The sequence below is a fragment of the Fringilla coelebs genome (genome assembly GCF_963513975.1).
Source record: "Fringilla coelebs genome assembly, chromosome: 18".
NCBI lineage: Eukaryota > Metazoa > Chordata > Aves > Passeriformes > Fringillidae > Fringilla > Fringilla coelebs.
This window is the reverse complement of record NC_140044.1, coordinates 5906889-5932119: the sequence shown is the minus strand read 5'-3', so window position 1 is coordinate 5932119 and position 25231 is coordinate 5906889. Positions and strand designations below refer to the sequence as shown.

The 25231-nt window shown below is 48.3% G+C and overlaps 1 protein-coding gene across 1 annotated transcript; it reads right to left on the bottom strand.

Annotated features, from left to right (window-relative positions):
* Positions 1–794: 794 nt before the first annotated feature.
* Positions 795–17275, bottom strand: LOC311160959 (DEP domain-containing mTOR-interacting protein-like). The gene is made up of 9 exons (XM_084218165.1): positions 17127–17275; positions 10725–10903; positions 7090–7213; positions 5673–5851; positions 4589–4774; positions 4091–4231; positions 3728–3798; positions 2039–2143; positions 795–929 (listed from the first exon to the last, which is right to left on the bottom strand). The coding sequence occupies exons 1-9, from the start codon at positions 17210–17212 to the stop codon at positions 804–806; spliced, it is 1197 nt and encodes a 398-aa protein (XP_084074291.1). The 5' UTR covers positions 17213–17275; the 3' UTR covers positions 795–803.
* Between the last annotated feature and the right edge of the window lie 7956 nt (positions 17276–25231).

Below are 25231 nucleotides of genomic sequence, written 5' to 3'. Positions count from 1 at the left end.
AGGGGACAAGGAGCTGGATTTTGGTGGCTTTTACTCATTTTTGTTCCTTCCCAGAGCCAGATTCAGACCAGGACACTTTTCCTTTGGGGCAGTCTCTGGTTTTGGTCCCTCCCTTACCCACTGCTCCCCACTAGGCTGGTAACAGCCTATGGTCTTGGGGATCTCTGCCTGCCTCCTTGCTGAGGTGAAGTTGATTAATGAAATTAAGCACTATTAAGGGGTGGGGGCACAAAAAGCACAATCATGGAAGTATCACCTTTTCAAGAAACAGCTGGGAACAGCAACCAGCCCTGGCTGTGAGCATGGCTAAGCCAAGAGAGTAGCAGGAGCCTTAGACTTTACAAGGAACACACATTCCTGTATCCTTTTCCTTATTTTCTTGACAGAGCCGGTGGCACAGCTTATGGGGCCATCTGGAGAGCACGTTGTGCTCCTGGAAGAGTGCACAGACAGCTCAGGGGCAGCTCAGACAGACTCACTTGGTATAAACTCCTTGCTGCTTAGCAGCTTTGCCACCTGCCTCACAGCTTGGCTGGTGAAGGGCTCGCTCTAAGGTGGGCTTCATTAAGTGCTGAGTTCTCACACTGGCACTAAAAAGGAGCTGCAAGAGCTCAGACACTCGAAAAGCAGGTAGAAATAAATATTTCAAGAGCACAAAAATCCAAGATTTGTCCATTTGAATGCATTTATTTGAAAATACATCAAAATGCCTGGGTAACACATCACAGTGAGCGGTCGAGCTTGGTCCCTCCCCACGGTCCATCCCTGCCTTCCCAAGCAGCAGTGCCAAGAGACTCCTTGGCTCATTCAATGGCTTCCATCACTTCCATCACCAGAGTCCGTGGTCCTGTCATGATGAGGCTGCTGATGGTCTGATAGTCCAGGTGCAGAACATACACCCCATTCACTGAGAACACAAACTGGCACACCTGCAAGAGAGGAGGGACAGCTCACCTCCAGCCCCACAGCACCTCCTGCCTGGGATTCACTGGAACCAGGGGCTGAGATGCAAATAACTCGTGTCAATATCCTGGAAAGCCTCAAGCATCACCACCCTGTAGCTACACAAACAATCACAGCGCTGCAATCACTGTGTCATAAAAATGGGACCAAGGGGATTTAGGCTGTGAGCTAACAGAGGAAAAAAAGACTCATTTATGAGCAGGGGCTCATTTCACAGATGGAATTGAAACACAATATTAACATCCAGCAATTTGGTAGCAAATGAGATTAGGTAAGTAGAAATTAACTGGGCTCTTGAGTAAATGAAACAAATTCATCCATCCCCCTGCCTGAAGCAAACAAGGAGTTACACTCTGCCTCTGAAAAATTCCATTGTTTCAAATATTCATTTGACTTTAGACTTATATCAGAAATTACTCCCTTGCTGCTGGGGTTTCTGTAGGGAAACAACACTTCTTTCATTCATGCCTAAGACTGCACACCAAACTCACATGCCTGGGCCTAAAGTGAGTTTCAAGCCCCAGGTTCATTTCTCCCGAGCTGTAAATACTGGAAGTTACTTGATGAATCAAATCAAGGCATCAATTTGATGTTATTAAAGTTTCATGTGCATGGAAAACAGCTCAATGGAGAAGTCCATTGCTAATAGCAGGGAAACAAAATGCTCAGGAGCTGAGCATTTCAGAAACTGTGATTCAGGACAAAGCTCTGCTTCCTTGCCTCTCTGGGTTAATATAAAGTCACTGGAACTGAACTGGGAATTCTCTGCTTTGTTTTTAGTAGCTCAAACCATTTTGACAGTTCCAAGGTCTGGCACAGGGATGGTTTGCTTCTGACAGAGTTTTTTGAGTTTCAGCTGCCCACAGTCCCTGTGCTGCCTTGGAAAAGGCAAATCTTCCACTCTGCTGGCAGACAGCATCCCTCCCTCCATCTCTCCCAGAGCTCCATGTGCGCATTCCACCAGTCTGATCCCCAGGGCAGCAGGTGGGACTATCATGGAGGATGTGTTCAGCCCAAAGAGCTCAAACAGGACACAAATCCTGTCTCCTGTTTATTCTCCATGAGTAGGAAGTACCTTCATCCCTGCAGCAGCAGCAGGTCCTCCTGGGTCCACTGCCTGGATGTGGCAAGGTCTTCCTCCTCGAACCACAAACCCCCAGCCCACTGCATCCCCCACAATCTGCAAGGAAAACAAAAATTCCTTTAAAAACCAAGGAATGGGCTGCAGAGAGGAGATGCAACAGTTGCTAGAGAGACAGAGAGCTCATGATCCTAACCTGTTATGGGCGGGAGAGAAAAGGCTGAGCACCAAGGGAGATGCAGAACTGATTAATTGCTCCCTGCAAAGCTGCTTTCTGATTAATTCCCTGTCAGCCTGTGCAGGAAGGAGCATCACAGGCAGCATCAAGCTGAAGTGCAAGGCATGCACCATGAGAATGCTTGAGAACATTCCCAGGGCACACACACCTGCTGTGCCTTTTCCTTGGCACAGCAGAGCATTTCCTGGGTGGAAGGGGCAGCTCTTGCCTTGACACTCTGGTGTCAGCCTGCCAGAGCAGTTTGCTGCGGTACTGCAGCCCTCTGAAGTGCCCAAAAGAGAAAAGGAATTCCCAAGGGACTTTTTGCACATGGCCCATATAAATAAACAACAGCAACTGCAGAGCTCAGCAGGAGGAAATGAGCCATGAAAGGCCCAGGCTGGCAGAGTTGAAGGGCAGGGCAAGAACGTTCAGGAGGAGAATGAACAGCACGTCCTCAGATGTGCCATGCCAATCACCAGCTAGGTTTTCCTTGCTCTTTCCCACCACTTTGTACAGCACACTTAATTTGGGAACCTGATCCCCATTTCCTGGTGCCAAACCAGCATGGCAAGGCAGCCCCCATGCTTCCTACACTGCTCTCTATGAGATTGCCCCTTTCAGAGGTGGGCAGTGAAGGGGTGAGACACAAAAATAGCCAAGTGCAACAGGATCCATAGGGCAGGAGCTGCCTTGCAATATTTCCACCCACCAGCCCTTACTTGACCAGTCCTACAGCTTTAGAAATAGTTTAAAAAGCAAAAGCCCCATTCTTGAGTTGTCTGCAGCATCCTGGAGGTTTGTCCACGTAAAAAGCCCGAGGAAGGAAAGAAGGAAGCCACAAGGAAGGAAAGAGTGGCCCTTGGATGCTCCCTCCACCCAGTGCAGCTCCATCAGATGCTGATAGATCAAATCAACCCCTGATCTGCAGAGGGGCCTGAAAGATGCACAAAGCTGTGCATAAAGTGTGTGACAGAGGGTCAGTGTCACAGTCCCAAGTGTCACAAGATTTACTGATCCTACAGCTTGCATGGAGCTGGATAGAATAGAAATCACAGAATATTAGAATGGGTTTGACTGGAAAGAACCTTAAAGATCACTTTGTTCTACCCCTCTGCCATGGGCAGGGATGCCTTCCACTATCTCAAGGTGCTCCAAGCCCCATCCAACCTGGCCTTGGACACATTTTTTTCCCTGATTTACATTTTTTCTGGCCAGAAAACATTTTTTTCCCTGATTTACCTCATGGATATACATCAAGCTCTCAGAGGGGCTGAGCACATTTCCATCCACAAGAATGTGTGAAGACATTCACCCCTAGAGAGCCACCAACAAAAAGCCAGGATGATGTGACAAGCAGACAAAGCTTTACCACAGAGAGGTCAGAGCAGCCAGGAAAGCACCAAAGAGCAGGCAGGGAGCTGGGTACTGCTGGATTAGCAGTGCCACTCCCAATGGTCACTCACAGTCAGCGTTTTCTTGACATAGGGGGCCCCAGGGGACAGCAGCTCCTCAGTGGTGACAGGTCTCTTTAACACTAGAGCAGAAGGTGACAGATTCCATCAGAATCAAGGGGTTTGTACGGGAAAGTGCATAACAAGGCAGCCTGGGGATCACCCTGGGCTGGAAAACAGATGTTAGAACCACAGGTCACACACAGAGAAACCTTTGAGTTCATCTCAGTGGTTTTCCAAACACACACACAACTTTTCAAATCAAGGAGCAGAGGTGAGGCTGAGGGGTTGGATGGGTTTGGGCATGGGCTGGAGCCCGTGCCCTGAAGGAGTAGGTGTCTCCCATATAACAACAGGCAATGCAGAAGCCCAGACCTGATTTGGGGTTGCACTCAGCCACAGGAGGGAATACCAAGGTAGGAGGAGCACTGAAGTAGGTGTTGGAGTTTCCAGAGAGGGAAGTGATGCTGCTCCTTCGAACTGCTGAGACAACTTTGATCTCCTTGTTGGTCTGGACTGAAAGAGGCACATAAAAAAACTTCTATTTAAAACCAGACTAGTTTAAAATAACAAACTTTCCCCCAAGCCTGACCTACATTTGAGAGATGCACTGAAGAAGGTATTTGAGCTTAGAAAGAGTAAAACCAGCTTCAAAGAAAGATCAAGAGCTGATCTGATGCTAAGCTGAGTTATTTTCCTGGGACAGGGGGCTGTGCTAGAGACTGCCTGTGCATTGTGACATCCACCACAAACCAGTGGGATGGGTGTTCCCTTCATGGGGTGCCCAGAGGAACCCCTCAAACTCTGCTGGAGCGACATCCTCATCCCTGGGGCACTCTGCTAATTCCTCCTTGCTCTCACTCCCACGGTTACCAGAGAGGAAGCTGGTGTTGCCTGGCTCTGGGTTGAGCTTGCGGAGGCAGAAGGGGCTGTCAGGGCTCTCGGAGAGGGCACGGGCAGAGTTCTCATTGAGCAGCTCCGTCAGACGCCGCCGCCGGCGGAAATTGATCCAGAAGTGGTAGAGGATGTCACTGTCAAAGAAGTGATGCCTATTGGAGACTGGGAGAGAACAGGGGAGGAGGGAGAGGCTGAGGGGGTGGAAAAAGATGTAACAAATATCCTGAGGGTGTCGCCCTGGTTTTTTAAGTTTTTATAACCCTTCTGAGGTTTACGTTCTTGTAACGAACTTTCTGACACACTTTATGTAAATAACTTATTGTTTTGCATTCTTACATGGAAGAAGAGAAATTTGATAAACTGTTGGTTTGTCCAGTTGGTTTGTCATTGGAGAGGTGGCACTGTCACCCTCCAATCCACCGCCACCTTTAGAAATCTATAAATGTTAAAACCAGAAATTAAAAGTGCTTTTTTTACCTTAAAAAAGCTGCGTGTGCATGTCGCGTTATTTCGTGTCCTGTAGTGACACTGAGGGACCTTCATGAATTGCTTTTAAGGCCCCTGTGCTCTACTGCAGCTTTTCTGCCTGTTTGGGAATGCTGCCTGCAGGGAGGGAGGAACAGCGTGGCACCATCCTGGAGGTGCCATCTCCCAGGGGTGCCCTCAGTGTCACAGCCCTCCACCTGCCCCTGTCCCAAGACACTCAGAGGACTCCCTGCCTTCCAAATTATAGTTTAATTATAGCAGATGAATACAGTCTCCAGCCAAGAGGAGCTAAACATGACATCCTCACACCCCAGCCCTCCAAACCCAGGGGTGCAGCCCAGCCCTGTGGCCGGTGGCTTTGAAGAACTGAAGAGCAAGAGCTCAGATTTCATCTCAAAGCCTTTGTGGATGCTAAAGATTGCTCCAGTTTCAAAGGTCACCAGCTCCAAACATAGAACTCAAAGGCTCCATTGCCATCTCCAAGTGGGCACTTGACCAGCACTTGTTGCATGGCATGAATGGGGATTTGTTCCTCCACAGCCACGCTCATCCCTCGCTTCCCAGCCTGGCTCACCATGCTGAATGATCCCGTGCTCCAGCAGCGCCCGGCCCAGCTCCACTGCCTCCTGCCTGTTCTCCACCTCTCCCTCCTGGATGAGCCAGTCGATCATCTCAGAGCCCAGGAAAGTCCTCTGGTACTTCACCGAGTTCTCCTCCCTCACCTTCAGGATTGACTCTTCCACGCTCACCAGCCTGGCACAGAGGTGGGACAAGGCTCCCGTGATGCCAAACATCCCTGCCAGTCCCCAGGGGAGCTGCAGCCGGGAGAAACAAGGCCAAGGGAAGTGGGCAAAGCATTGCAGCCAGAGCATTCCTGCCGGGGAGCAGCGGGAAGGGAGGGAGGAACACCGAGCTGCAGTCGGGCACCTTTGTAAATCTTCAGCACAGCGAGGCAGCAGCTCCAGCAAAACCGAGCGGGCTGTGAGCTCAGCTAAAGATCACAGGGAAAGCCAAGCAAGCGACTGAGCGTGGGTAACAGACGGCAGAGAGTCCAAAGGCAAGGACAAGGTGGGTTTCAGTCCGCAGGGGCTTCCTGGCAGCGTGCGGGAGCTGAGTCCTGTGTCTCCACGAGAGGGTGCAGCCGGCTCAGCCATCGGACCCCGGGATGCGCTCCCCATCCCGCGGGCACGGCTGCGGGTCAGGAGCGAAGCACAAGGGATGCACATCTGGCCAAGGGACAGGGACACGCCCAAAATGACCACCCGGCCGGATGGAGGACTCTCCTTCAGGGCCAGTTTGTGACTCTCGCTGCCACAGTGGGGAGATGTGAAGCTGCGAAGAGGCTGTTAAAGGAAACAGGTCCAGAGAGTGGGCTGGGGATAAACTCTGGAAAGATGGCTTGGATTTAGAACCAGAAACAACTGACACAATGAAAATGAAACACTTGGAGGTGGAAGGAGTTTTCTCTCTGAGAATAACATTTTCCATTACAAATTTTGCAAATTAGACTAAGAAATAGCCTAATTTAGGCTACGAATAGGCTAAATAGGTTAATAGGCTAAGAAAGGGGCAGGAACCCAGGCCCACAAGGTCCTGAAAGTCCCATACCTTGCTGATTTTGGTGAGACATAAGTCCTAATAAAGCTGCTGGAAGTGGCTCACACAAGGAGGCTGGAAGAGTGCTGGGAATGGCCACTGGATGGGCTCATCCCAGGAGCACCCAGACAGCACTTCTCTGCAGCAGATCCCAGATCCTGCACGTGCGCTGGAGCCCTTGGAAGCATCCATGAGCTCACAGTAAAACTCCAGTCCCATGCCCTGGCTGTCCTGCAGCTGTGGCAGGGCTCAGGAAGCAGCATTTCCCAGCAGGACAGAAGGGAGTGCAGAGACGGAAAAGCAGAGCCAGGGGCTCCCAGCTGCAGGACACCAACAGCCAGCACAGCCAGCAGGGCACAGTCCCAGCGCCCCAGGGCCAGGCAGGACTCACGTACTTCTCATAGAGGCTCTGCCCTCGCAGGAACACCTTCACGTCCTTGCTGAGGGGGAAGGTCCCGTCGTCCTTGCGGAAGCGGTAGAGCAGCTTGGCATCCTTGTAGTCCGAGTGCTCGTCACAGACTGCAGGAACACGGGGCAGGGTGTCAGGGACACGCAGGGCTCACCTCAGCAGGGTGTTGTCTCCAGGCTAAAAGCTGTGAGGGATTCGTGCCACGTCCCTCCCTGTGCCCCTCGTCCCATGGAACAATCGGCATCCGAGCCTTCAGTCCCCAAAAGTTACCTGCCCATGAACACCTGAGGCTCACACTGCTGGGAGAGGCGAATTCCAAAGTACAGACCTTGGCACAGATGGAGTTGGGGGCTGCATTTTGTTCCAAACATTAAAATATTCATTTAAAAAAACAGGACTTTTTTTTAAATTTAAGTATTAATTTAACTTTTGATTTAGACTAAAAGAGGATGAACAGAATTGCCTCAATCAACTTAAAAAAAAAAAGCTACAGCCACAAATAAGCAGACTTAGAGGACAGAGGAAACAAAACCACATTGCACTCAAAGCCCACTAAAATCACCTCTGTCTACCAAAAATACTCATAAAGCTAAAAACAAAAAAGGCACAAACTTTTCCACATAATTTTGTGCCAATCCTGCCCAATTCATTTGCATGGCAAACTGACCTCAAGAGAAAATTTCCTTCAAAGCCAGGTGTAATACAAATGGAATAATTAAATCTGTATGAAAAGCCTGGGATTCATCTTGGGGACTGGCTCACAGTCTGTAAATGCATGGCTTTATAGTTCATGTATAGTTCAATATTTGGGATACCAAATATTTAAATAAATAAGTGAGATAAACCTGCCTGAAACAGACTCCTAGACTAAAGTAAAAACAACAACAACAACAAAACTAAAACAAAGACCAAAAAACCCAACCCAAAAATCATAGTTCAGCTCTTAAAGTCAGCCTGCCTTCAGCTACACCCATCTGAAGCAAGAAGAAGAAATTTAAGTGGTAAAAAACCCAAAAACCCAAACAACAAAAAACAACAAAAACCAGAATAAAGAATATGCCTGGAAAGCAAAGCAAAATAGTCAAAGGGAAAAAGAAAAACCGCAAATGTTTCCTCACTAAAGTAACACCATCCACTAGAGTGAAATTCAAAAGATTAAAGAAACTTCTTGTGAAAATTTTAACTCTTTTTCATCCTTCCGAGCGGACTGGCAAAACCACATTCCCCTTCAGGTGAGCAGCAAAATGCCAAAACCTGTCAGATTATCTCGGGCTCATCATTCCTGCAGAGCAGCTGTCTCAGATGCAATCAGGACTCTAAAGCCTGTGACTCACCAAGCACGAGGGCAGGATGAGAAAGTTGTCTTAACAACCTTTTCCTTAAGTGAAAGTTTGCAGCCTCATAATTCCAAGGAGCAACTATTCCAAAGCCATTGCAACCAGGAATAGAACAAAAAATCCTACAGGACTGTGCCCACAGAAAACCAAAGCAGTTTTCCTATTTAAAGACCAATTTCAATGTGTTTCCAGTGTGTAACAGAGCCAAAGCTCAGAGCACACCAGACAATTAAGAGGCAGCACAATGATTTTCATGAGATAATTATCTGGATGCCAGGGGAGAAGAGGGCAAACAGTTCAGCCAGACAATTGCCAAGCACCCAGCACTGTGCTGGCAGCCTTCTTTCCACAGGACTAACAAAATTAAGGGACACAAGGCAAGTTGGAAAGTCAACTTCTGTGTCCTGCCAGGAACTGTCATAGGAGCAGGAGGGACATGTCTTAATATGCAATCAAAACAGTGCTGGTACCCAGCACTGCACAGGTTTAATTAACTAAAAGATTTATTTGAAACTGTCAGCTGGAGAGATGGAAAAATAATCAGGTGTAAGTGTTAATGGTTAACTGAGAACTCCCTGCTTCAGCTTTTTGTGATAAAGCCCAGCAGCAGTTTATTTTTATTCTAGGCAGTTTAATGTAAAGGGCATTTCCCTCAGCAAGGAGCAGATGGCCACAGGGAGTGTTTGCATTGCAGTGGTCAAAGGCAGCTATTTTTGGAGCCCAGAGAAGAGGGGGGAGGAGAGGGTTTGGTTTGGTGTGGTCATCGTCTGCTTCTGTCTCCTCAGCTACATCCTCGTGTGACCAACCAGCACCCAGCTCCAGGCTGCCCAGCTCCTGTCCCAAAGCCCTGGGAGCAGGAGAGCTCAGCCACAGCCCTTCCCACCCATGGCAGAGGTGTTCCAGGGCTGTTTGACAGTCTGGAGGTTTTGTTCCTGGCTGGGCCTGAAAACCACACGGACAGGGATTGTTTTTTGCCCATTCGAAGCACAGCTTGTTTTCTGTTGTTATATCAGGACCAAGGGCTGGACCTTGCTCTGCAGCACAGAGCTCAGTATGTGACCTGAGTTAATTCAAAACTCCTGAAAGTTCCAAAGAAATTTTAAAAAGAAAAAAAACCCTGAGTACTGCTAAGAGCTGGGCTTGAGCATCAAGCTGCTTTTTCTCCACACTTCTTTTTTTTTCCTTCCTTTTAAAATTTCTTTTTAATTAGGTTCCACAGGCAAGCCTTTGTAATGGCAGCACTCACTCAAATCCTGAGGGAGGTTTTCCTACAGGATTGCTTCAGCTTTAGGTTCATGGGTGACAGATTAAATTTTCCTTGGACTGATGTGAACTCCACAGCCCTCTTTGTCCCAGCATGAGGAAACTGAGGAGTACTGGGGTCTTATGGTGCAGAGGTGAAATGCGCTATAATTCAGGTTCTACTTCTGCGTGACACAGACATGAGCCAGACCAGCTGCTGAACAAACACCCACCTGCCTGGGTACAGGAATACAGGTCAGGTGTTACTGAGCTTGCTTTCAAAGAGGAGACACTTTAGACATCATTTCACCAGTGCACAGCCCAAGCCCTTTCTCTGGTGGGCAGGGAACTCACAGAGCTCACAGAATGACCAGGTTGGAAGAGACCTTCAAGATCACCGAGTCCAACCCCTTCCCTAACACCTCAACTCAACCCTGGCACCCAGTGCCTCATCCAGGCTTTGTTGAACACACCCAGGGATGGTGACTCCACCACCTCCCCAGGCAGACTATTCCAGAACTTTATCACTCTTTCCATAAAAAAACTTTTTCCTAATACCCAACCTATATTTCCCTTGATGCAGCTTGAGGCTGTGTGCTACGGTTCTGTCAGTGCTGCTTGATGAAAGAGCCCAACCCAGCTGAGCACAGCCACCTTGCAGGAGCTGTGCAGAGTGATGAGGTCACTCCTGAGTCTCCTTTTCTCCAGGCTGAGCACCCCCAGCTCCCTCAGTGATTCCTCACAGAGTTTGTGTTCGCAGCCCCTCTCCAGCCTCCTTGCCCTCCCCTGGAAATGCTCCAGCATCTCAATGTCCTTCCCAAACCGAGGGGCCAGAACTGGGCACAGCCCTCGAGGTGTGCCCTCACCAGCACTGAGTCTCTGACACATCCCCCGAAGCAACACCCCTCACACCAACCCAGCCCTCCCAGCCCCTCCAGGAGCCCTCACCCACGGCAGGGCGGCACACAGGGACACGGCCACACTCCTGCCTGCTGGGCTGAGTGCCACACGGGGTGAGCAGACACACAGGAGCCCCACGCACCGTGGTGGATGATGTAGTGGTCCATCAGCTTCTGCATGAGGCGGATGGCGGTCTCGCGGTCGGGCGCTTCCTTGTGCTCCACCAGCCAGTCCGTGAGCTCCTTGGCCACGAAGCAGTTGGGGTACGTGCGCAGGTGGAACCTCCTGTCCTTGATCAGCTTCCCATCGTGGAGACGGAGCCTGGGGGGAACGGCAGCCCCTGAACACAGCTGGGCTCTCGGGGCAGTTTGGGTCTGACGCCCAGATCTGTCCAGCCTGGAGAGATCACCCCGGATGTGCTGGGGCTCGTGCCAAGCAGCCAGGGACTGACCAATTCAACCAAACCCCTTGACACTGCCAGACTGCACCAGCTCATCCCAGGGAGCCTCTCCACCATCCCCTTCTCTCCTCCTGCCACCACTCAGGTTGCCTGAGCAGATACAGCAGATACAGTCTGACCCATACATGTCTCCATTCTAAACAAGCCTCTAAAACCCCCAGCAGCCAACCAAAGAGGGTGAAGAGGGGACAAACTCAGAAAATAAAAAGTATATGTACATGCATGTACAAATAGCACATTTGTATTTGTATATCTCTCTTGACATGACTCTGTGTCTAGTTCTCCTTCCCCGTGGCCACAAAAGCAGGAATAAAGCTGCCCCCAGGACAGAGCTTTATTCATAACTCCAGGTGGGAGCAGTAACAGGAGCCCTCCTTTCTCCTGTCCAAGCAAAGAGTGCCAGGTGGATCCCAGCACTACCTGATCCCTGAACCCACTAACCCACAGCAGCACTGGAGAACAGTCCTGGCATTTTCTGTTTCCAGCTGGGATTGACTGGAATAGAGTTTACCCAAAAACAACCCTCCTCTCCCAACAAACCCGACGTTATGGCTGGTCTGCAGCTCTGATGGAAAGGTAGATGGGGGAAGGTTACTCAGGTGAGCACAGCTTTGACTTTCAAAAGGACCTTAACAACTGAGTGAGCCACAAGGCACAGAGTTCCTCTGTGCCCCAGCCAAAGCCAGCCCACTTTGGCAGCAGATCTGTCCAGGGGCCAAACTTCTGCCCTGTAGCCATGACTGTTCCCAAAACACCAGTGCTGGAAAATGCCCAGTGTGTGCAGCAGGCTCTGAGGGGAGATATTAATTAAACATCTCTGTAACTCTGGGATGGTTTTTGTTTCAAATTATTCATCGCAATTCCCAGTTTTGCCCCAGGCCAGTGAATTTTACTAGGGCATTAAACACTGCAGCCTTTTGTTATTTCATGCCTCAAGTTCTTTTGTTCTTTTTGCCTGTTGGACAACACTTTCAGGTACCTCACAAGAAGTTTGAACACCCTAAAAATCTCTCAGCTAATAATGGATTACCCTATATTGTAGGATTTATAAATACTAAGTTCCTAAAAGTTTTACCATCAAATGTTTTGTTAGAAGAATAATTAGTAATTGATTGTTGCAATTAATACTGAGAAGTTGACAGAGGTTTTCAGACCTTCAGGCTAATTAAAACACTAAACTAAAGATTCATGCAGAACCAGCTCCTGGCCTTGCCTTGCACAGACCTCCCTCAAATCCTGAGGTCCATATGCAGCATTTCACTCTTTACCTGGAAGGCTGATTCCCACATGTGACCAGCACTCGTTCTGCAGATGGATTTTACCCAGAAAGAACACTCCACAGACAGCTGCCTGGCTATTTTTAGAGTTTTTGTCTTTTTTCTTCCTTTATTTCATGGTCAAAATGCAACCAGACACAGTCAGCAGTGACTGCAAACAGAGGATCCCCACCCACGGAGGAAGGCACAGCCAATTTTATGTTTTCTCTCTTTCACAATCACAAAGTGGGGAGGCACTTTAGAGGAGTATTTGGTAAAGATAAGAAATGTTCCAAGAGTGCTCTATTGCCACCAAGAGTCTACAGGAGTCTATGTAAAGAATATGTCTAGGAGTTTATATATAGGAATATATATATATATTTACACTTATACATATATACATATATACATAAATATACATATATATATTTACACCTTATACATATAATAATATATAGACCATAATCACACAAGGCCTGAATAGAAACTGGTTAGAAGAACACTATTTTCCCTATTTTATTCCCTTTATTTGATCATGTTTCAGGATACACAAAAAAAAAAAAAGCACAGATTTTGAAGGAGAAAAATAAAATTTAAAAAAGAAAATATTATTAGGAAGCAATGCTGCTAAGGCCTAAGATTTAAAAATTTAAAAAATACATTTATTCTGAAAATATTTGATTGGGAGCAACTGCCAGGACAGGAATTAAGTGGTATTTCAGCACGTCTGGAGCAGCATCTTGGACCTTTAAGGGCTGTTTTAAACTTGTGACGAGTTTTCCCTCTGTCCTGCAGAATCAGGGCAGCGGAAGAGGCTCGACTGGAATGTCCTTGCAGACTTTTCACTTTCCTCTTGTTTACTGTTTCCTGTCAACCCTGAAGAGACAAACTTTGTCCTTCAGGAACAGGATGTAACAGCTCTTGTGTGATGTTACAAAAACAAAGCTGGTGAAGCCATGAGTGGGTTCTAATCATGCTTCCAGATAAATAAGATTAAGGAAATATATAATAATATGCAATATTATGAGTTTTCTAGATGGCAAAATCTACCCTGTGGACATATTACTTCTTCAAAAGGAAAAAACATTAAAAAGCAGAATAAGGCCAGGATAAAACACTTGCTGGAACATGAGAATGGGCTCTTATGAAACACTCCTGGCTTGGCAGGCAGAGCCTCCACGTGCGTTTGCTTTGGGAAGGTTGTGTTGGGTAAGCAAATTGTTTCTTTGTCAAGGTGACTACAAAGCCATCATTATTCATCCTGGGTAACCTTGTGGAAAGGGACATCCAAACAGAAGAGGAATAAACTCTCCCTCACCTCCCATGTAAACAAACCTTGAACATCTCAAATGACAAGGTGGATCTTTCAAGGATATTAATTCCAGTTCACAGTGCCACAGCAGCTAAGCACAAATGGGTGGCCTTGGAAAGGATGCATCATCCCAAAGATCTTTTCTGTTCCAATCTTCACAGGAACAAACAAAAAACAAATTTAAAAACAAGCCCGGCCAAAGCAACAAACAACAAAGTGCTCACTAAAAGGCAGCAACAGACACAGGAGCATTTCTGCAAAGCAGCTGCTGCTGGGGAGGCATGTTCAGGCAAAAGAGCTGCTGCAAACACTGCACATTTTGCTGAAAATGGGCTCAGCAAAGCCCAGTTTGCATCACCCCCAGCCTGAAAAAGCACCAGTACATCTGGGGAGAAGGGATGGCTTTGCACACCTGTGACAACCCAAAGGGGGACCAAGATGTTTAATTTTCCTTGTATTTAAATATAAGCATAGGAAGACTTGATTCTCAGAAAGAAATCCCACCAAGCACAAGTCTTTTTCCCAGTCCTCCTTTTCACCAGGGCTAGAAATTTAATAATTAGCTTTTTAAGGTCATTCTGACCATGAAGTCTCATCTTTGAATAAGGTTCACTGTTACATCAAGCAGTGCCCCATGATTCCTCAAGGAAGTCATGCTCTCCACAAGAGATCCAAGTCCAACAGAGAACCACCAAACAAATGACTTTTGGGCAGGAATACAAATTTTGGCACGTTCAGCCACACACCTTTAGTGAGCCCAATTTCCAGAGCATCAAAGAATGAGCACTTTATTTAACAGCATTTCAGTTTGAGTATCCAACTAAAACACTTGCCAGCTCTGAAAGTTTTGGACAGTGGCAGAAATTGCAATTTTATTCTTTGTAGGAAAAAAAGCTTCCTTCTCCTCTCACTTTTCCTGTGCAAGATATAAACTTACTGAGTATATTTGATGTTTAGGAGTGATTAATGCAGCTTAGCCGAGCTATTAGAGCACAGCTGCTTCTCTTGACCATGGGAATACCCAGATGAGAGTGCACCAGGGCTTGTCCATACTTGAGGAACTCTGATTACAGCAGGGTGTGAATGCAAAGCAAGGAAGCTGCTCCAGAACCTCTCTGTGTAGATAAGGCATTTGTTGCAATTAGAAGTGACTAATTGGGCCTCTCTTACAGAATGCCACCCAGGAATACACAACGCCCAGCAAAACCAATGTGATTTTCATGCAAGTTTTTATGTCTGACACAAGAGGAATGACAGCAGACGTGAGGAATGAGCCTGAACCAGCAGCTCTGTCAGACTCAAGGCCAAAGTATCAGTGAAAATTTTATTTTTGTCTTTCTAGTGAAGAGAGACTCAAAATACAATTTTTTTTTCCCCCTCCCTGGACTAGGCAGCCATTGAAGCAGCAGGACCCTGGCAGACAGGCAAACCCAAACCCCCCTGGCCAATCTCCCACTGATTCCTTCAGGATCCACTTCATTCCCAGCCATCCACACAGAGCATTCCTCCAGCCCTCACTTGTGCAGCTATTCCTGGCTGGGAAACACATCCTGACATTGAACAGACTCACCCCTCCGGCCAAACCAAACTCTGAGGCATTTGCAAACTTGCTGGGAAGCCAAAGAACTGCAAGGATGGAGCAAAGGTTTGTTTGATTTAATGTAATAGTGGGGAGGCAGGGCAGGAAGCGGGGAGCAGGGAAAAACAAATGTTTGATGTTTCGTGCGGATAGAGCAGCGTTATTTGCTGATGGAGGTTTGCTGAGTCAGGGCAGCTGCAAGGCTCCTTTCCATGCCTCTGTATTCCACATCTGGGGAAAAGCAGGGGAGGACAACGTGGACATTTATCCCTGTCCCTCTGCTGTTGTCTGACACATCACCCAGCCTCTCTGCCTCAGTTTCCCCGTTGCTCTCCACCAGCTATACAGGAAGATCCATACCACTAACTCCTGACCTGCCAGGCTGTGAGATCCCCAAAATACAAGGGAGAAATTCAAACTCTGTGGGTTCTGCCTCACTCAGTTCTCCTTCCAGCCAGAGGTTCAGTGGAAGAAGCATCCCAGCTCCAGGCTGGTGTCCATCTCCTCATTTTCCTCCCCAGGTTTTACACCAAGAGCTCCTTCCCATCCTTGTGCACCAGGAACAGGCTCCTGCCCAGACCAAAGCAGAAGGATGCAACTGCTGTGTGCCCAGTCCCAGCAAAAGGACCCTCCTCTCCTTCACTGGGAACTCTCAGATTTTGGGAGCTCCCCAAACCAGGAAACTTCAAGGCATGCAGCTATGGGAAAAAAAAATATAGAGGGAGAAAAAAATTATGGATGTCCCCAAAACTACATAAAATTTGGGGTTTCTATTCAACTTTAGCCCAGTGTGCAGTGCACCACAAGAGTTCTGTTCACAAACAAATTCACTCTATCCCCTTCTCATGCTTACAGTCACAATCACCAAATGGTCCAGGGTCTGATCTGCTCCTGTCCTGCAACAGGCATGAGGAAGTCCCATCACCCCCCACATATGGAACACAGTTTTAACACACAGCTTAAGTATTTTATTTTCTCTCTCAATACCTAACCCCTTCCTTTGGCCCGGGCTATGCAGCTCAACTTAAACCTTAGTCACTCCAGATAAGTTACTGGAAATATAAATATGCATAAACCTGCTCTGTCCCTTGGCTGTATGCTCAAGATGGGGCCCCAATCCTTAGGTGGAAATTATCAATCCTTGATAGAGCACAAATAATAAACCTAAAGCTAACAGTGCTCACTAAGAATGAACAACAAACCTCTAACAAGCTAATTTTAGGGCTCTGATGATAGCACACTCAGGCTCTGGACTATTTACATTATCAAGGATATATTTCCTATTTTCCACCCACATTTCATAACAAACCAGAATAGCTCCAGATACAAACAAGCAAACTGCTCTAGAGCTAGGAAAGCCCACAGTCAGATGCTTGGAAGCAAGGAGGGGGTTCTGACCCCACATAGACAAGGAACACATTTTCTCAGCCACACTTTGCAAGGGAGAATGGGTTTCTGTCTTCATAGGAAGAAAATCCTCGGAAACTGCTGAAGGATTAGGACTACAGAAGTTCCCAAAAGAGATTTGCAGGAAAGGGAAGATCCAGTTCAGGCACGTGGAGTGCCCTTCCAAGTCACCCCAAAAGCATCCCCAGAAGTGCTGCTGTCCTCACCCAGCCAGGGTCAGGGACCTTGTGGGGGCTGCTCAGTGCCACCACACCACTCTCCGTGCTTCGGGGAAGGTGGAAAGGGACAAAAAAAATCCGTGGCCATCTAAAGTCCCCTGGTACCAGGGGGTGAAGGGTGGGAGACGCCAGAGAGGAGCAGCAGGACAAGGTATAACAGAGGAGGAGCTGGCTCAGCACTCTGGTGGATGAAGGAAGGATCAGCAGGCACTAGAGAGGGGGAAGGAGCTCGCTCAAGGATAAAGCTCTGAGCCTGCTGCTAACGGCACACAGCCCCGAGCCCCAGAGCAGGAGGACCCCAGGACCTCCTACCTCAGCTGCTCTCCAGCAATCATCACCTCAGCCCTGTAGTGCTGCTCCGTGGCTTTCTTCTTGAGGCTGCTGCTCAGGCTCTCCATGCCGGGCCGGCGATGCTCCCCATGGGCTCTGCCTGGGAAGATGCTGCTCCCCCCGCCGCTGGCCCCGGGCAGGTGAGGCAGCCCGGAGCTGCTGACTGCGGCCCCACGCCTGTCCCTCCCTCCGGGCTCCGGAGGAGGAGCCTGCTGCCATCCGAGCCCGGCTCCGCCGCTGCGAGCCGGGGAGGCGCTCCCTGCAGCCCGGGACAGGCTCCCCTCTGCCGGGGATGGCTCTGGGGGGCTCCGGGCGCTCACGGCTGGAGGGGGAGCCGAAGATGGACAAAGCGGTTCCTTCCTTACGCTGTAGCCTTCCTGCGGGGGTTCAAAATGGGCTGTTCCCCAAGGCAAGCCGTGTGCCTCATTCCCACCTTCCTGCCCGAGGGCTCTCTGCCTTTCCGCAGGTTGGGATGCATCCAACACTTTCTAAAGGGGAATCAGAGCAGCCGGAGCCCTCTCTCTGTGCAGGCTGGATGGAGAAGCACAGGCTGTGAGTATCCAGATCTGGTGCTGGTGAGTCTGGAGCTCTGCTGGTGCCAAGATGACACCGATGCCACCTCTAAAATGTGCCTCCAGGAACGGGCACCTGCCTCAGCTACCACCCAGCATTCCCATTATTAGAGGAACTTTCTGCAAGGCCAGAGCTGACCTGAAAGTGATGGTGACCAGCAAAGAAAAAGGCAGAGGAACTGGGATGTGGGGGGGTTAATTACATCTATCACTACTGTCAGATTCCTGTAAAATCATGCTTCCATCAGTACAATCAGGAGTGAAAAATACTGCCTGGCACAGGGGACCAAACCTCAGAGACACAAAAGAAACCTACTGAAAGAGAGTGTGGAGAAGATGGGTGTGAGGGCAGGGAAGGAAATTTTATCAGCTAAGGAGGTTCTGCTTCAATTTAAGTCTAATAAAGCATCAATAAACTCAACACTGTCTTTAATTAGCTCCTCTGTGGCAGTAATTCATCAGCAGGCAGTGAGTTCGCCGTTGTCTCCATCAGCTCAGACTTCCAGGCTTACATTCCCCCATCCCATAAATGCTGCTAAATCCACCCACCTGGGCTGGGGGTTCGGGAAGAGCAGCATAAGGAGCAGTAGACACGGGCTAAAGCTGCCACGGTAGCTGGAGGCACTTTGGTTTTCTTCTGGCTCCCTGCTGGAGGAGCAGCAGCAGAGGGAACAAGCGGGGCTGGGCAGACCTCGCTGCCGGCGCGGCCGTGCCAAGGCAAACAGCGGAGCAGCCGATGGGCTGTGCCAACAAGGCTCCTCTGTCCGGGCTCTGCCGGGGCAGCTCTGCCCGTGTCCCCTGCCCGGGCCGGGCCAGAAAGGCACAACAGGCTCCCCTTGTGTGCCCAGCCCCGGGACGGCTCCGGGAGCCCCCTCCGGGCTGGCCGAGCCAAGCTCAGCTCAAGGGCCTTCGAGGGGCTCCCCGGGCAGGCTGGGCTGGTCCCTGCCCTGCTGCAGCATCCTTCATTCCCACCGGGAACACAGTGGGGAGAGCCCCCCAGACCTGCATCCCATTATCCATTGCTCACTGTGCTGCTTCAACTATGGAGAAAGTTCTGCTGTTTTAATCATCATAACTATCTTTAATCATTGGATAATAAGTATCTTCAATCATTGGATAATAAATATCTTCCTTAAAAAAATAATAAACTATCTTCCTTAAAAAAAATTAAAAAAAAAAAAAAAAAAAATATATATATATATATATATATATATATATATATATTTAAATACTCAGCTCCAATCCTGAGAGTGTTTCACAGTAACAAGGTAAAGGATTTCAGCTCTTGCCAGCTTCTTCCATGAAAAACACAGGAGGGAAAAGCTTATTTCTCCAGTAAATTCTCTTGTAAAATGTGTCCTTTAAATTAGACATTAGTGTTTCTACTTGAGACACACACAAAAAAGGAAGAGAAGCTGGTAAAAATATATTATCTCCCCATCTCAAGCTTGGGGAACAGTCAAGGGAGCAGAGTGAGCGCACAGCAGCCAGGGATATCTGGGGCTGCTGAGGATGGAGGGAGCCGTGCTTGGAAAGTTGCCTGTGAGGAAGAAGGGCAGACAGATGGACTAAACTTCTCCTGAGAGGACAGAGCACCACTGTGAACCTGCAGCTGTCATAGAGGAGGTGACTGGGGTGGCTGTTTTTCCAACAAGGACCAGGGCCAAGCTCATGAAATGAGTCAGCAGCCTTGAGACAAACTCCTTGACAGGAGGGTTTTTCCCCTTCAGCTGCAAAAATTAAACGGTGCAAATTATCAATACTGGATGTTAAGCTTTAAAATCTAAATTAATTTTAGAAAGGATTAAGTAAATTCATGAAGGACAGGTCTTGGTATTGGACATGGAAATCCAGGTGATTACTTCTGTTTTCAGTGATGGAAATTACAAGAGTACATTAGTGGAAAATTCACTCAGAATTTCTCCTCCTCTCTCCCTGATTTCTGCTACTGGTCCACACCAGAGCAAGGATCCAAGCCTGGAGGAACTTCTGCTCTCCTTCAGCTCAACATGTGAATGTCACAACCTCAGGGCTTTTTACACTGACATTTAATGGAAGAGCACCTCACCAGTTCAGGAGAAAAGGGATGTTAAACCAAAGCCCCATGCTCACAGCACCCAGCTCTTATTTACCCTCAGCAGTGTCCTTTGCAGGTCTGAGCCTTCCCCCAAAGCATTTTGTTCCCTTTTTTGAAGGGAATATAGGGAATACACCCAGCAAGCTGCTGTTCACTCCATCCTGGAGGTCACAGAATTTCAGGGTTGGGAGAAACAATCTCTAAGTATGTCTCCCTCACTCCCCATCCATGGAGGGATTAATTAGATTGAATTAGTTATCAGCTCCATCTACAGATGAAAAGTGCTTTCCACAGCATGGCTTTGGACTCCAATCTGCAATGGATGTGCAGAGTCCCTTCTCCTAGGTCTCCCCTCCAGAGGAACTGCAGTGTCTGAGTTTTCTGTTTCAATAGATTAGGAAGTAGTTTGACTCATTAAGTGTTCAGAAAAGATAGAGGCACCTTTGGGTACAGCCAAATATCCTTGTTTTCAGCTCCCAACTTTGTTACATCAAAGAGAAGGTTCAGCACCCTTTGATTTTTTGTTTCCTTCTTTTTTTCCTAGCAGAGCTGAGGAAAAGACAGGAAGAAATCAGATGAGTTTGTTTTGAAAAGCTGTAAAAAGATTAAAAAGCTGTTTGTAAATCTTGCCAGGAGTGAGCACGGAGGACACCGGGAGCTGTCACAGCCGTCCTTGTCACTGGCTGCAAAGCTTGCTTTAGTCCTTGGCCTAAATTTTGTCCTTTCAGTGGCAGTTCAGGCCTGCATTTCAAGCAGAGAGCTGGAGAAATCTGCCGTGCAGGGGAGCAGAGTCTGGCAAGATCAGATGCAGATTTTTCCTGCTCTGAGCTGCACATCTGATGGCAGCAGGCTGCAGCTGGCAGCCAGCCAGCGCTGCTTGCCCCACACACCAAATTTCATTTTAAACAAAAGAAAACCCTAAAAAAAACTTTAAAAGGATTTCACTGCCAACATCAACACAATAAAATCCCTGATTTAATTTGATAAAATCCCTTCCCCAGGCCAGCTGCCAGGGTGCAGAGAGCATTTCCCTGGGGACAAGTCCTTGTCCCAGCAAGGTGTGCTCACCTGGGCTGGAGCCCGGAGCTGGGCTGGCAGCAGTGCCCAGCATTGCCCAGCATTGTTTGGGAGCCAGGCCCTCCCTGCTGCTTTGGGAAAAGTTGTTTCTATTCCAGTAAAGGTCACGGGCCACCCCAGGGCTATTTGTGCTTAACTCATTGGTGTCCGGGCCACAGCAAACACTGGAGACCACCTGGCATCAACACTTGGAGCAGCACATCAGCAATTCTGGGGGCATTGGCACAGAGGTTCTTCATCCACAGCAGCCAGGGAATGCTCCTGCATCCAGTAAAGTCAGCCTGGAGGTTGCTGTACACCAGGAAAGCACATTGCACCCTGGAGAGTCCTGCACTCCTGGGCTGGAGGCTGCAGTGGACAGCAGTGCTCTCAGAGAAAAGTGGAAGATTTATTTCCATCTAGTGGCAGAAAACGAACATGGTATTCAGCAATTTTTCATGACTCAGTTATAAATCTGAGCTGGAGCTCTTCTGTCATTGAGTGTCCTTCATTTTGTTCCAGAAAATAATATTGGGATGTTTGAGCAATATGTTGCATATCTCCACAGAAAGGAGAGGCTGCTAACCTGAAGTAATTAAGTGGAAGACAAAATAATTTAGTTGGCTTCAAAGTAACAAATAGGGGAACCTTTGTTGTCCTTAAAATGGTAAACAAATACAGCTCAGTCCTGGTTCTCCAGAAACTACAAGGAATAAAACTTGGGAAAGTTCAGCTTGGGAAACAAACAAACAAACAAAGAAACAAACAACACTGAAAAATTAAATTCTCCCATGATTGTATTGCTTCAGGACCTGCAGCTTCGATGAAAACACCACCAAGTACTCACCTTCTTTATGAACTAATAAAAGTTTTCATTGGGAAAAAAGAAAACCAACAAAGAAAAAATGACAACAAAAAATGCTCTTACACAACAAGACACGGAACTTTGTCACCTCCACTTCCCCATTCCTCAACATCAGAAGAAACATTTCAAACAGGTAATAGTCCTCAACCTTTAGCTCCCATACCAGAGTGTGGGTGTGAGACTTCAAAGCAGGGCAGAGGAGTTTAATTCCCCCTGTTCACCCTCAGGGTGAGGCTCTTCAGTGTGTTTGTACAGATCAGGTGTTGCAGACCACTGGGACAGGGACACAGAGACTTCCTTGTCCCTGCTCTGGGACATCTCTGGGAGGCACCTCTGCTGCCCCAGCTCCACAGAGCCCTCTCAGGACTCAAGGATTGTGGAGGTCTTTTCTATTTCAAATGATTCTATGATTCAGGGAGCTGCTGACTGCAGAGCAGCACTCAGAGCTCCCCGGCATGGTCTGGGCACCCTGACCTGGGTCAGGGCCGTGCCATGGCCAAATCTAGACCCACCTTTCTCTCAGGCTTGAGAGGTGGGAAAGTCTGCAGTCTCCTGCTGTGATGGGAATGTGCTAATTACACTACAATTAGCCTGGACTGAAGACAGGCAAGGGAGCCACTCCTGGCAGGGGAACTGTAATCCTATCATGGTCCATTAAAAAGAGCTGTTGGCTATTGCCAACCTGTGGGGAGCAGTGAGAGACAGCCCTGTCCCAGGTCTGCACCACCAGTCTGCTCTTCCTCCTCATAAGGAAAGGGCTTACAGTGGTTTAACAGCAAGGGCCAGGATACCAGGGATCACATAAAACCTAGATATTTGGTATTTATTACAGCCTGAGCTTTAAACTGCCTCCATCCAGCCTGGTGCACTTTGGCAGTGAGATGGGAGAGCTGGAATCCCAAGGTAGTAAATAAAATCAAAGGAGTACCTGTGTGGTGTTGCAGGACAGGAATTTGCCCCATGGTTGCTTATTGGGCATGAAAGTCCCAGGCAGAGGAGAGGATGGGGCTGTGGATAACAGATCCGTGAGCGGGAAGACATTTCCAACCCTGCAACCTGCTATCCAAACCTCACAAAAGGTTCCCTCAGAGCCACCCATGCCCAGTGACACAATCTCTGAGGATGGAAGGTGAAGATCTGAAAGGAGCATCTTCACAGAATCATAAAATTACTTTTGAGTGGAAAGGACCTTCAAGGTTATCTAGTTCCAACCCCTGCTCTGTGGGCAGGGACACCTTCAGCAACATCTGTGTGAGCTGGTGTTGCCCCAGTCCTTCCTCAAGCCCAGTGCAAGAGAGGGTTTGGATGGCCTTTAGCAGATGGTAAAAGCTCTTCAAAGCCACTATCAGAGAGAGGACAGATATTTAACAGATGTGGGAATGGAGGATTTTGTTCTGCAGAAGTTTAATTTGACAAGCTGTGTTCTCCCCAGCAGCCTAGATTACACAAGGAGTATTTATTCCACTTCTCTGATGTGCTTTGTGCTCCCTCCCAAGGTCTGGAACCAGCTTAGAGACACACCTTGGTGTGGGCAAGAAGCTTAAGGGAGTTGCAGCAGCCTCAGCTTCAGATTCTATCTCTTCTTGCCAGTCCTGCAGTGACACTGGGCAGCTTGACCTGACTGGTGAAGCCCTGTCTGGGCAGACCAGATTTGTAATTCAAGTCCAGTGCACTGTGCTCCCCAAAGGTGACAGTTGATGGCTGGAGTCAATAGGCAATTTGTGAACAAAGAATTAAAATAGCAATTTTCTCTTGAACGCTATCAAGCTTCAAAGTAACAACAACACACAGAAGAGGTTCTGTGAGGAGGAAAATTCCTAGTGTGACCTTGATCACAAAAGGCCTTTATATGGACTGGCACATCAATTTACATACATTAACCATCCATGTCAGCAGAGTAGGGAAAAAGATGTATATACAAGTGGTTTTTGCCCTAGGTAGTAAAACACCATTTCAGTGAAGGCAAGATGAGCAATCCAGTGCAGAACTGCTGATACCAAGCACTTCTCCATCAGAAGTGGTGAATTTTTTTCATAAAAGACACACTCCAGCCTTTCTGCCTTTCCTGGCAGAAGCTGATTTATCTATTGTAAAATTCATCAGCCTCAGCAACGCTGAGCAGCCTCTCTGAGGGAGCACACCTTGGCAGGGCTTTGAGGGACAGACAAGAACTGGTTTCTGAAGTGTGCAGAGCTGATAGCACTGGATTTTCCTGCTGGAGCAGCACTCACCATCCTGGTGAGGTACAACATGACTGTTCTTGGCAGTCCTTGCAGCCAGCCCTGCCAGAGACTTGGTCTCTCCCACTCGTTCTCAGCAACTGCAAGTACAAGGAGGCTTCTCCTAGGAGATCTTTTCAGTATTTCTTTCATCTCTTCTGTTTTTAACCAGTTTAAACGTTGCCATCAGGGCAGTGTTGGTGAAATTCACGCTGGAGGCAAAGCAGCATTTCAGGATGAAAAACCAGGGTGTTTTCATCTCACCTAAAGCAAATGTCAGTGCCTTGCTCAGAGGAGGAGCTGACCTTTCTTTTCCTGCCCTCCTGAGGAGATGCAGCTTCTTGCTGACAGAGCACAAATGGCTGGAGCTCACAGAACCAGGCAGCCTCTCTTGGCCTCCTGCAATTCAGGGACTGACCAGCCAGAATGATCACACTGCAGGTCTGTCAGAGCTGCAGGGTTTACAGCTTCCCCACAGGACAACACAGCTCCATCTCATTTTCCTCTTGGGATTTTCAGTTTTCACCCCATGGCTGCATCCTGCAAACCTCTGCCAAAGCAGTGGGCAGGTGCAGAGCCTCAGCGGGGTCCCTGTGGAGTTTGGGGGGTGATGGTGAAGCTCCTGAGCTCAAAGCCTGCTGCAGATGGCTCCTGTGGACAAACCTTCTGGAACAGGAGGAGAGCACGAGGAGGGAAAGCAGGACACATCCCCAGGGCCTGCCTGCACACCTCAGAGAGCACAAATGTTTGGTTGTGTGGAGTGAGTGAACCAGAGTCACCTCCTGAGCCTGCATCTGCCTTGGAGGGCACATACACAGATCAATAATGGCAGGAAGCTCCAGCTGGACTTGCTGCTGCTTCTGGGATCAGAGCAGAGTGGGACATGGCCATGCAGCAGTGACCGGTCCTCCCTCCAGGCCAAGCCTTGTGTATTCTGGTCTCAGTGTTTTCTGCTCTAGACTGCCCTTTTTCTATCAGCTTTTACTGACTGTGCTTGGTGTTTTGGTTTTAGGTCATTAACTCTGGATGTTGTCAGAATAAAGGGCCCAAATCCTCTCTCCAGAACCAGCATGTCCTGTTTACTTCCAGTACTCCCATGTGAAAACTTTGCACCCCACACAGCAGCCCTTACAGGAAGAACGGACACAGCCTGTCCATGGAGTAATACCAGTGATGTTATCAAACACAAATGGCCTTTTTGGTGTAAAAATCAGTAAAATTACCTCCACACAGCAGGTAGGATTCAGTCCTGCTGACCAAGAACATAACAGAAGATATTTTAAATTTGCACAAAGCCA

Coding starts and splice junctions, on each gene's coding strand:
- LOC311160959 (XM_084218165.1), bottom strand. CDS start 17,212: ATGGAGAGCCTGAGCAGCAGCCTCAAGAAGAAAGCCACGGAGCAGCAC. Junction 4,232..4,588: donor CAACACCAGCTTCCTCTCTG/GTAACCGTGGGA, acceptor TGCCTCTTTCAG/TCCAGACCAACAAGGAGATC. Junction 930..2,038: donor CTGCTGCTGCAGGGATGAAG/GTACTTCCTACT, acceptor CCTCTCTTGCAG/GTGTGCCAGTTTGTGTTCTC.